General features: G+C 44.2%; 2 protein-coding genes across 2 annotated transcripts; one reads left to right on the top strand and one right to left on the bottom strand.

Moving 5' to 3' along the window:
- Positions 1-7,205: 7,205 nt before the first annotated feature.
- Positions 7,206-9,750, bottom strand: CONPUDRAFT_71624 (uncharacterized protein; the record flags this gene model as incomplete). Its single annotated transcript, XM_007768262.1, has 11 exons — positions 7,206-7,255; positions 7,307-7,518; positions 7,571-7,662; positions 7,889-7,948; positions 8,155-8,259; positions 8,560-8,655; positions 8,740-8,789; positions 8,833-8,845; positions 8,937-8,944; positions 9,144-9,400; positions 9,539-9,750. 11 exons carry the CDS (start codon positions 9,748-9,750, stop codon positions 7,206-7,208), a joined length of 1,155 nt encoding a protein of 384 aa, XP_007766452.1.
- Positions 9,751-11,162: 1,412 nt separating this feature from the next.
- CONPUDRAFT_52257 (uncharacterized protein) lies at positions 11,163-11,624 on the top strand (the record flags this gene model as incomplete). The annotated part of the gene is made up of 1 exon (XM_007768141.1): positions 11,163-11,624. One exon carries the CDS (start codon positions 11,163-11,165, stop codon positions 11,622-11,624), a length of 462 nt encoding a protein of 153 aa, XP_007766331.1.
- Between the last annotated feature and the right edge of the window lie 523 nt (positions 11,625-12,147).

The following is a 12,147-nucleotide window of genomic DNA, read 5'->3' as shown; positions in this document are numbered from 1 at the left end:
GAGGTTGGTTAGTTTTTTGGATGTCTGGGGAGGAACATCAGTACTGCCTAGAGTAGATCATGCGCAAACCAGATTAAATTCATCAAAAGAGAGCTCACTGCCTGTGAATTAAGATGTTTGGTTACTGAGTGTCCTACAGTCCAGGCCTTTGGTGCACATAACCCTGTTAACAAGTTGATGTTCATTTTCTAATGTGCTCTCAGGTAAAAATATTATTTCAGCAAGCACATAATATCAGAAACAAAGAAAATTAAGCAAAAAATGAAGCTTACAAGTTCATGAAGGTGCTGCTTCTCTATCCAATTGCATACAAGCAAATAATTCATTTTTCCTCCTCTGTGTCTATTCAGATTGTGTTATAACCTTTTGAACACCCATTATAATGGATCTACATTTACATGACCATTGATTATATAACAATGTCATAATAATTGACATTGCCATGGTCTCAGTGGTGATGGAAATCTAGTGTTCCTGAATGCGATGGCAATCCTTGCACGAAAATAAAGCTGAGGACATCCAAATCCAATCACCATGGTCATGACATAATGATAATGTTAAGAACATCACCAAAAAGCCAGTGTAAGATCGTTATGAGCATGACTAAGTGACCAGCAGCATCTCAGTGTCCCACATGTGGATTGTAATGCCCTTGAGTGTAAGTTGTCAGTGACAAAGTTTCTCTCTGCACAATGCTTCACCTCTCACCTCTTGCTCTAATTTAGAAGTGAATTTGCCATAAGTTTCCATCATCATTGATCAGAATTGCAGGAACTTCATGTAGAGGGAAATAGGTAGTATATTTTGTGCAGCAAGTAACCAGAATTGTATTTTTACACCAGCCGCATCTGCAACTCATCAATAAATCACTTCAGGTGCCTCCCCAAAAAGGACCTAAGAGACCTTACTTTTGGTTATAAGGTGGACTTTTAGACTTTTGATGTTGGTATTACCTTGTACTTTGGGTATCATTCCTCTACTTATGGAAGAACACAAATGTTTCCAGCAGTCCAAATGTGCTGTACCAGTCATGTACACACTGCCTAGAAACTTCCAGGTGCCTGGGGTCTTCATCATATAATCCATTATCAGTAGAATCTTCTATGTAGCCCCAAATGTTTGCCAGCAGAAATGTTTATGTGACTTGTAACAAGATAGAGATGCCATGCATGGTAGAGTAAAGTCCACAGTCATATATACATCTGTGTGGAAATTTTAACTGTATGGATGGTAAAATCTGCAGAAGCAATCATGTCTCTATCCTGACAGCCTTGGAACAGCTAGTAGAGGAATATAAATTCATAATAGCATTTGCATCCTTACATTACATGCAACAAAATTTCCATACCAGTCTCTTGACTACTTCATTAATTGACCATAGTAATGCTATTGGAGCACAGTGTCATCCACCATAGCAATAATAATGTAGTGATAATTTCTACTGTATTTCCATTGTTAATATGTAATCTATGGAGTACTTTCTGAAATAAGCTTGGCTTTTTAATGGCACATAGCCACTTCTTTTGGTCACACCTGTAGGACTATGACTTATAACAGAGTGCACTATGGAAACACTCCCATGGAATCACTTGCTCCAATGGGAATGTGGTGGTTTTACAGCCCACATGTCCAATGTTATATTTTCTGCTATGGAGTTGTCCACTACAATGTAAACCATTCTGGCATCCAATGTGAAAATGCCATGCTATCAATTATTCTATCCACTATAAGTAAGGAAACATACATGTAGGCATTATCAATTTTGGGTGTTACGATTCTAGTACTGTGGCATGCAGAAATTCCAGGGTTCAAATAGGCTTAACTATGGGTATGGCAATAAATACCATTGGGAATACAATTTGGTTAGGCAGATGTCATGGAAATGCCAGTGTAGACATTTTTGGTAGCAGCTGAAACACCCATGGAAATGCTAGGGAGCACATTGTTGTTGTTTGTGTTTGACCTTGCCAATGCAAAAATTAATTGAAACAGATGCTCCACAGATGCGCCAAATGTATGTATTCCAAGCCTACTTGCATGTCCAGCAACAACCTGCACTACATGGTTGTTTGACATGTCAATTCATTCTTAAACACCATAGAATAGGGCAGAAAATGCTTAAAACTTGCAACACACCTAAATTATGTGCAAAAAAATATTCTGCAAAGAGCTGAGTTTTTTGGTACTTTAACATAATTGACAGCCAGTTTTTAAGACTGACTGCCATAGTGGTTACTTTTATTTCTATTTCCTTGCATTGGCGAGGTGGAACACAAATATCAATAAGTTTTTCATAGTTTTGATTGAAGTACCACTGGAAATCTAGTTGAAACTTGCAGAGTTTGTGGAAATGCCAGTGTAGTAGGGGATATTCCAGGTGTACTATAGAAATACTACTAGAAGCATAACTTGGTTTCCATAGTGGTTACAGAAATATCAGTGTATAAATTGTGGGGTTTTGGAACAGCAATTGAATTGCCAGTGAAGATGCCACAGGCCTAGATCAATGGAATGAAAACACCAGCAGATGTATTCCATGTCTTGGCAATGCATCTGAAATACCAATGGAGCTATAACTTGGTTAACAAGCAGATTGGAAATACTAGGGGATAGGCTGGAGTTTCCACAGTTGTGGCTTAAATACCACTGGAAATATGGTTGGTTCCAGGAGAAGGATGTGGAAATGCCAGTGCATATGAAACATTTCCCAGGTCAGCCATAGAAATACTGCTGGAAGTATTATGTAGTTACGCTGGTGGTCACAGAAATACCAGTGTATAAATGTGATCTTCTGGAACAGCAGTTAAAATACTCCTGGAGTCAACATCTAGTTTTGCAGAAGTCACAAAATACCAGTGTGCAAGTGAACCTTTTTGTGGATGTCGATGGAATATCAACAGAGTCATAATTCAGCCTAGCTGAGCTGGCAGGAATACTGATGGCTTAATAACTTACACCATATTTTTATCTTGCATACTGATGTAGACAAAATGCAGTTTTGAATATGCTGTGGAAACATCAGCAGGTAAACACATTACATCAAACCTCACATAGACTTACCAGGGAATATCATTTCTGAATAGCAGAGGTTGTGAATCACATTTTCCACAGTAAAAATGTTCTTGAAACTAATTAGGAAAATGTATATTCCAGGGTATACCAGTTGTTCTCTAGGTATAACAGAATTACTTGTGGGCGAGGTGGCATAGCAGATAAAGTGCCTCTCACTACAGTTATTCAACAATGGAGGCCCTTTTGGGTTATACCCTGAGTTTAACTCCCACTGTTGGAGAATAACAACTTTAGACACTCCATTAATTTCACTGCTATCCAATTGATTTGTACAGATCAGTCTCCAAAAATTTCACCCCCAAACTGCCTTAAGTGGCACAACATTCTCACACTGTCCAACAGGGTTGCTATATGTGACATTACAACTGGATCAAGTATGGTTGTCCAGAATTTCATCTGACACATGGTTCTCTGAAAATAGTAGGCTCCAGCAGGGGTCCCAGGCTTGGTGATTTTGGGTGGTCACCAGCAGCCTGCACAGAGTGGTCAGCCATCTAATTCCACCACAGCACACCTAATTGAGTAGAAGGATTGGATCAGGGGGGTTCACTACAGCATTGTGCGCTGATGTAAGTCAAGTCACAATCAGTATTGAAGGGTTTGGATCAAGCTTTGTTGTCTGGGTGGCTGTGAAAGGTTTCCATTAGAAGCTGGTTCATGATTTACAGCATTTAATATTGCGGGTTCTGGGGGTTGTATGCTCTTGCTTATACGTTCACATGGGTGCATTCTGGATAGCCACTGTTAGTCACGCTTTCCTGTTATGTTAATACTAGTACTACACAGATATGAATCCATCAGCAATTTAGTCCAAACCTGTGATCAAACTGGCACTGTTTAGTCTACCTGTCACTGAGCTGGCGAGTCTGTTGCCTCTGTATCCCGTACAACACATACCCACTATATACCAAATGTGACTTTTCTGGTATTTCACGCATGCACTTGCCCCAGAAACCTAAACACGCGAAGTTGCAGAGCAAATACCGTGCAGAACAAGCACTTTCACATTTTGGTCAGCCCGTGAGAAAATTCACACCCGCGGGAGAACGCGCCTGGTAGTTCCAGCTCACTGGCAACGTGCCTGTCTGGCCTGTTGTCCTTGCATAGGTGGGCTGATACTATCTGTCTGTTCTGGCAGACCACTGCGGCCATGTATAGCCTAATCAAAATTGAAGCACAGTTGTAGTAGTTATACTAGTCCAAATGCTACATTGATCTTGATACTCTTAATCTTAAAAAAGCGCGAGACATCCCTCACATCAGAGGGCATCGACCCCCAAACTGAACTCCCTGATTCCTGAGTCACAGTCTCCGAGTTTGGCGAGACCAGGGTTGGAACACTGGCACCTGGAGACCCCGCTGGCGCCATGGACCCGCCCAGTACTAGTAGGGGACGGCACTCCCCTGGAGTTAGCCCTTGAGGCACCCCGTGATCCTTTCTGGTAGCTGCACGCTCAGCTAAGAGCCTTGCGGCCCTGCGACGTCTCTGAAAGGCAGCCGGAAAGGTCAATAATTGACAAAGTGTAGGCACAAGAGTCCAATGTTGCAACACGTACCATTGGTTCCTTTAGCATGAAGACTCTGTTAATCCTTATCCTGCCACTTTTTGACCCAATAGTTTGTATAAATAAATATAAAGAGCTTGATCAATATTTCTCATCTCTTTTGCCACCCAATAATGGATCATTGTGCCTACATATAGATCAGCTTGAGTGTTAGAAAATATGAGTAGGAAAACTCATGCCAACAGAAGATTTATTTAGAGCCATAGTATTGTAAGATTCAGCAGTCAAACTCACCATTGTATTGCTTTTGTTAATAGTCACAACATGTCCAATGCACCACTTGTGGTGATGTGCCCCAGCAACTTGGATTTCTTGACCTATTAGGGGAAGCATCACATGTTCCTGAATAAAAATAGTGGAAACCATGTTATATCACAAAACTCAGATGTAGATAGAACCTTGGGTCTACATGCATATGCAAGCTGAGTCATAGGTACAAAATCAGCCCATGTGTCAGCATCAGATACACCCTGAGGTCCAGTTGATGCTTGTAGTGTCATTGACTCATCATGAACTACTTCCTTTGATTCAGCTGTGTCATAGATGTCAGGATACTAATATGTTATAGTAGAGTGTAGATTAAACTTACTGTTGCAACCATTAAATATATTCAAGCACCCCAAATAGATGTGAAACTATAGATGCAGCCTTATGTTTGAGCCATAATAGTGGTGTTATTGATATGTATTGTCTGTCATGATCTATCTCCTTGGATTCAGCTGTATTATAAACAAAGTCAGGACACTAGTCTGGTACAGAATACCAATAACACTTACACTTGTGCCACCTGCAAATGTATCCACTTGACCCAACCATAGGTGGTGGGGATGGGAACTACATGTTACTCAACACCACAGCAATTGTTATCTGAATTCCTGAGAAAATTGAGGTAATGCACAAAAGCTGTTTTTAAAAGATTTTCCAGATTACACTTAACCATCCAATTCAATTATTTCCTTGATATCTTGTTCTGTGTTGAATGTTAATATATGGGTGCTCTTTATTCAAACTGCAAGGGGAATGGCAAGAAAAATGGCACAAATCTCTGGCACTACTAGTAGAAGGCTCAAAAAAGGACAATGAGGGATAGAGATTAGAAGAAAGGCCAAGACTTGATTGTGAATTGAAATACTTGACCTAGCTTAGAAACTCAGAGCTCAAGAGCCAAACATATGGTTTACTAAATCCTGCTGTTTTTCCCTGTCTGTGTCCTGGTCCCATATTACCTGCCACACAAACTTGTTGTCACTTCAGCTGACCATCTCAGCAGTTCAGGATAACACAGAAAAGATTTGACTCTACACCTTCCAAACAATCCTGTTGAATTCAAACCAAAAGAAACAGGATATTCCCAATAACAGTCTAAATTCCTCCATGTTCCACCTGAGCAGACTGTTGTTTTGCAACATGCTAGCCAGTCTTTGTACAGACCATCAAGCCCAAGCTTGATATCAAGTACTGATATGGCAGTGCACTCATTATTGGTGTGTAAGTCCCCAAACAAAAAAATGCTACACATGCTTATTGGAACTGTCAAATAGTGTTGTGCATGTAGACAGGTACATTAACAAATAACGCAGCTCATTTTCTACTTCCATGTATGCTTGTGTTATAAGTCTTGTCTGTAGCATGGCTTGAATGTTTGTTCTCTGTTGTGATAGTCAGCAACATATCCAGAGCCATCCAGTTTGTCCTTCAAAAACTTCACAGATGAGTCTTTCTTAAAGCATCTTGACTGCTCATATTGGTTGATGCAGAAAGTAGCCATCTTCTCAGTGTGTGTGACAGATATCAATCCTCAGGCACATCTACCTGGTTCAGAAGGTGCACCGGAGGAAGTTGAAGTGGTGTGATGCTGGATCAATGGGGATGAACTCAGAGCTGGGAGACAACTTAAAACACTTGCAATCTCAGTGGCCTGGTTTGGTGGCATAATGTGCCAAGCTCTTTACACTTGGAAAGAGCCTGCATAATCATGTGGCAATCATGTGATAAAGAGCCTCTCCATATGATCAGCACATGATAATGCTGGCTGTGTGGTCTACTTCACAAAAAAAATACACTACTTGATGTGAAGCAGGAGCATGTTCCCTTTCCGGACTTCAATCTAGGCTCGTGACCAGTCTCCTGTATGCATTTCACAACAGGGTAAAGTAGCACCCAGCACAAGGGCTCCAGGTGATGACAGTAGAAATTATGCACCATGCTTTTCATTTGACTTGCTTGTACCACTCACAGACAGGCACTGCAAACAAATCAAAGGTATCATGCTAACACCAGCAATATCTAACATAATGGTAGTTCACATAAAACCCCCTCCTATATCTGCAAGGGGTACAAAAAAAATGGTTCATGGTTGGTATCATTCAAGAGTGGTAGATTCATGGAGTCATTTCCACTTTGGTAACATGGCCTCGCAGTGTCAATGTACTGGACAGCTTCCTTGTAGCTTATTTTGAGGGCTCATAGGATTTTTTGGTGCTCTTGACTGCAAAGCTATGTTCAACCCATTCAAGATGGTCTTGATCACCAGATATCCAGAGCTGGATAGGATACCATCTCCTTGGATTAAGTGGGATGAGCAGAAAGCTGAGCAATAGAGTGTTTGTTGTAGGAGGCTGTGTGGCATGATTACACATGAAGCACATATATGAGTGTAGAACACTTACTCAACTGTGCGTGATATTGGAGTGTCATTATCTTCCAGTACAAGATGGACATGAACACATGGCAGAAGTCATTTGTGAGATAATCATAGGCCTCCTCAGGCACTGCAAGAATGGGCCTGGTAAGATGTGTGGTATTGTAATGGTAGAAGTATCCCCCAGTAAAGACAGATGGGACAAGGGTGTACACAACATGCACTCCAGGAGGCTGAAACCTGCAACATCGTGTCATCAATTGAAATGGGCATACATGATGAGAGCATGCACATGACATTGCCCTCTTTGAGGGTGACAGTGACCATGTCTATTGATGAAAAGCTAGCCTCTGTTTCATCACCCCTATCCTCGTTGAGAAATTTCTGCTTGAGTAAATTAGTGAACAATGCAGGGCTCAGGTCTTTCCATTCCGCTTTTGATTGGCCTCATCACAGCCCATATCTTGCATCCAGGAGCTCCGATGATGTAGGTGCACTGCCCACAACAGTCAAAGTGGGGTATTGAAACCATGCCAGGGTGAGTGATGAGCCTCCAACCCATGCCACTCCACAGTCCTGTGCGGACGGTTTCTTAGGCCCCAAGAAGTACCTTTCTGTGGCACTCGACCAGAGATCCTGGTTTTTTCTTGTTAGCCCCCCCCCCCACGGTCTGGTTGCCAAGTGATGAAAATGAGATGTGTGTTCCCAAGCAGCCACTGAATGCAGAACTGGCTGTGCCCAGGGAGGCAGAGATGGAGCAATGCTCTGGGAGTCAAGCAGATTGCCCCAGATGCTGGTATTATCAGTGAGCTCTAGGAAGTCACTCAACGTGCTTTGTCAATGAATCTTCTGCTCCAGCTCCAGTCGGTACCAAACCTTGGTTTGTTGTACATGGTCTACCCAGGACCACCTCTGAGCGGGTCCCCAAGGTGTATGGCAAGCGACTCCAAAGAGCATGACACTGGAAAGAAATCCTTCCATCTTCAAACAACAACCAATTTTAAGTCAGCCATGTGTGTTCCAATTTTGGACATGAGAGTTCTCCATGCCCAATGGCATTCCTGGTTGGAGTGGTCTCTCAGAGAAGCAAGGGCTGGAGGCAGTGTGAGCTCAATTACCATGTCTTGAACCAAGTGAGAGTCAGGATTGTCTCTACAGGGCATATTGGGAGAGTCCTGGAAAGAGGGTCTAGCTGCTATCACTCTGACTAGGTCTCCTTCATAGCCTGTATGGTTCATCAGTAGTGTGTTGACTAACATGGCATTTATTTGGGTGACTTACAAAGTCTCTGTCATATCTCCCGGAAAAGGGTGCATATGTGTAGAAGTCTTCCCACCATCTAATCTTCTCTGATGTGGACAGGAACCCCCTCATGGTCTTGACAAGCAATCCTTGAAAGGGTATGTCAGTATGATAAATGCCTTCCGGTTGTTTTATGCCCAGGTGAAAATAACAACTTACAGCATCAAGACCTCTCCTATCCCTGGCAATATCCATTTGGGGTGCTAAACCTTTTGTGGGTATTTGAGCCAAGATGAACGGATGAAGAATTACCTGGCTGAATGCTCTGAGGTTGCGCCTCAGAGTCAGGACAAGGTTGTGATTGAATGTCAGGCATTGGTTTTATCAATGTCCATGAAAATGGATGAATGACTTACTGGTTTCCCTGTGGTTGAAGTACAGAAGTTCAGCGTTAAAAATATCAAGTTGTAATACCCTTTAAAACAGTCTAAAAGCTCTTGCATTGGGGAATGCAGATGAAGGCATCCACATGTGTTTTGGCAGCCAATATGGAACTCCATGGTGAGAGAACGTCAAATGAACCTCATCCCGTGATGAATGGCAGATGCAAGTGTCTCTCTCACCAAACAACAGGAACAATGTACCACCCCTTGTCTCCATAGATGGAGAATATTGTGTCAAGAAGTTCATAAGAAAGTCACCCAGATGTGGTGCTGTAGGGAAAATCTTGCAGGTGTTGACAAGAAAAAGAGTCAAAGAGCCACTGCCAAGGCCTGTGACATAATAGTATAGAATGTGAGCATAATCTTTGTAGTCCAGCCAGAAAGTCTTGTCCATTTTGATCAAGACTATGAAAGGAAGCAGCAGACTCAGGATTATCCTAGGGTTTGGACTTCATTGACACATCCCTAATTGAAGATCTGATGGAGCACAGCCACAATGTCTGCCCCTATTTGTGCAATGCACTGCGTGTTCACCCACTTGCCCTCCACAGCACTATTGTAAACCCGTGACTCACTGGCCAAGGAGGCTGCCACAAACATTGCAGCTGCTGTTCAGGGTGCCAACAAGGCCTTGGTTGCAACTTTGAACAACCTGGATGCTGAGCTTGACAAAAACCTGGGGCAATGGTGGCTCCCCATCTCCCACTGGTCCAATGATGAGGAAGCTCAAGGTATACACGGTCATCGTTGTTTTAGTAATCTCCTCATCTAGTTGACCATTATGCATGTCTGCCAGGATTTGAAGGCAGATGCACAGATCTGTGATCTATATATTGGTGCGTGTACATATTGTAGTTTTGTGGCTGGCATGTGCAGTGGGGTCATTGCAGAGAAGATAGCATGGCATGTTATACAGACTCAGTAGCAATGTTGTGCACAAAATTAAAGCAGCAGAAGCAAAAGACAACTATGAGTGTGGAGGTGCTGGTAACAAAATGGCTACAAAAAAGGTGTTAAGTCTTTTGTGGTGGATACTTTGGTGCCTACCAAGTCAGTAACTACTAGTCTATCATATGACCCTGGGTTCTAGGGAATGGACCTGTACAATTGACATTATGTGATATACTCTGAGCCTCCACATAGATGCCACATCGTTTTACAAGTGAGTAGCAAAAAAAAAGTTCTCATGCATGAGGGTTTTTGTGGAATGGTAGGCTTTATCAATAGTGAGATCTATTTTCTTTGCTGCATGTTAGTGACCATACTGCAGGTGCTCCATGGTGCTATATACCCACACTTTTCAGATATCAAGAAGAACACCTTTGTGCAATTCACACCCAAAACCCTGCTCTCACCCGTATATTCCCTTCTGTGTACCCTGCAATCACATTCAATGTGGAAATGGTATTGTTTTCTGCAGGCATTGTGACCCAGCAGACTTATAACTATGATCCCAACAAAGGAGAACACTGTAAAAAAAAACAAGTGTTTGGAATCTTAGTCTTAAATGGTATACTGAAATGTAGCTGACATGTGTATCTTCTCTCTATGTGCAGAACACCATCCCAGAATGCATGTGCCGAGCTTTTACCCAAGTGGTTGTCTATGTCTGGGTGCTGAAAATCAACGAGCCTTGACATGTAAAGGTATACCTCAACACACAATAGCTGAGTGGTTGCAGCGCTCTGGGCACTACACAAGGCTTTAGGTCTCACACAACTGGCAAGTACTTTACCTGTGCCTACGCTCCCTCTGCAATCACGCCAATCACACTGCCAATGTGCTCAGGTTGCCCTCTTGTGCTGGATTGCTGGGGATTGAGCCCTAGATAGCTGGATTAGTGCCTGTTGGCTGTTTTTGGGCCTCTTTGGTGTGTTTCTGTCGCTCTCAGCGCTCTCCCTGCGCGCCCCTCGCTGTCCCTCGACTCCACGTCGCTCCTGGACGCTCTCTGCACCCCCTCCTCGTGCCTCATCGCTTCCCATCTCCTCACCATCTCCTCACCTCCTCTCCTCTGCTGCTGCACCCCTTGTCCCCTCGCTCTCCCATCGTCTTCTACACCTCTTCCTCGTCCCCATGCCCGACGCCGACGCCTCCAAGCATATCAAGGCCCTCACCAAGGACAACTATGCGTCCTGGGCTGTGGACTTCAGCGCGCTAGCTCGCTCCAAGGGGTTCTACAGGCTTTTGAAGGGTACTGAGATGCGTCCTCAGGATCCTGACAAGGCTGAGGACTGGGATACTCGCCAGGAGAAGGCAGCTGGCGAGCTCATGCTCTCCCTGTCTGAGGAACAACGCATCCATGTCAAGGGCAAGGAGGATGATCCCACTGCTATGTGGGACGCTCTCCAGGCTGTCCATCAGCAGAAGATCCCTGGCACTCGCTTCAATGCCTTCGACGACTTCTTCGCCCTTAGGAAGCGTCCTGAGGAGTCCCTCAGCTCCCTCATTGCTAGGGTGGACACCCTCTATGCCAGGATCAAGGATCTTCGCCCTCCTGCCTACACCCTCGACTCTCTGGACCAGGAGCTGGCCTGCATGGCGCTCATTCGTGCTCTCCCTGAGGAGTACTCCCACTTTGTCTCTGCCCTCATGCTCCAGTCCACTATGGACAAGGATGCTGTGGTGCAAGCGTTCATCCAGGAGGAGAACAACAGGACTTGACACTCTACAGCGCCCCCTTCGACGTGCTAAGAACGAGCTCAAGGCCCAGTCGAGCTCTAGGAAGCCTGGCAACCAGCCTGGTCGCTCTCAGCGTGCCAACCAAGCCCAGGCAGTTGCTCCCAGCGCTCCTGGCACTTCCTCCACTGCTCCTGTCCCTCCCTCGGCCTCTCAGGCCGTTGTGGAGTATGCTGGCAATGCAAGTCTTCGCTCTTCTCCTTCCCCCACCAGTCCCACCTGTCCTCTCCAGCTCGATGCAGACGCTGACTGGATTGCTGACACAGGCGCCACTTCTCATATGACCCCTCACCGTCACTGGCTGCGCTCCTACACGCCCATGCGCGTCCCAGTTCGCCTTGCTGACCACACTGTGGTCTACTCAGCTGGTGTAGGGTCTGTGGTGTTCTGTCCTAGGGTGGGAGGGAAGGAAGCGAGGGCTGTAGAGTTTAGTAGGGTGCTGCATGTACCTGACCTGCGCTCCAATCTCCTCTCTGTACTCTATCTTACTCGTCATCATGGCTTCTCT

Source organism: Coniophora puteana, assembly GCF_000271625.1.
Source record: "Coniophora puteana RWD-64-598 SS2 unplaced genomic scaffold CONPUscaffold_4, whole genome shotgun sequence".
Lineage (NCBI taxonomy): Eukaryota > Fungi > Basidiomycota > Agaricomycetes > Boletales > Coniophoraceae > Coniophora > Coniophora puteana.
The sequence above is the reverse complement of the archived record's forward strand: the minus strand, read 5'-3'. Positions and strand labels throughout refer to the sequence as shown.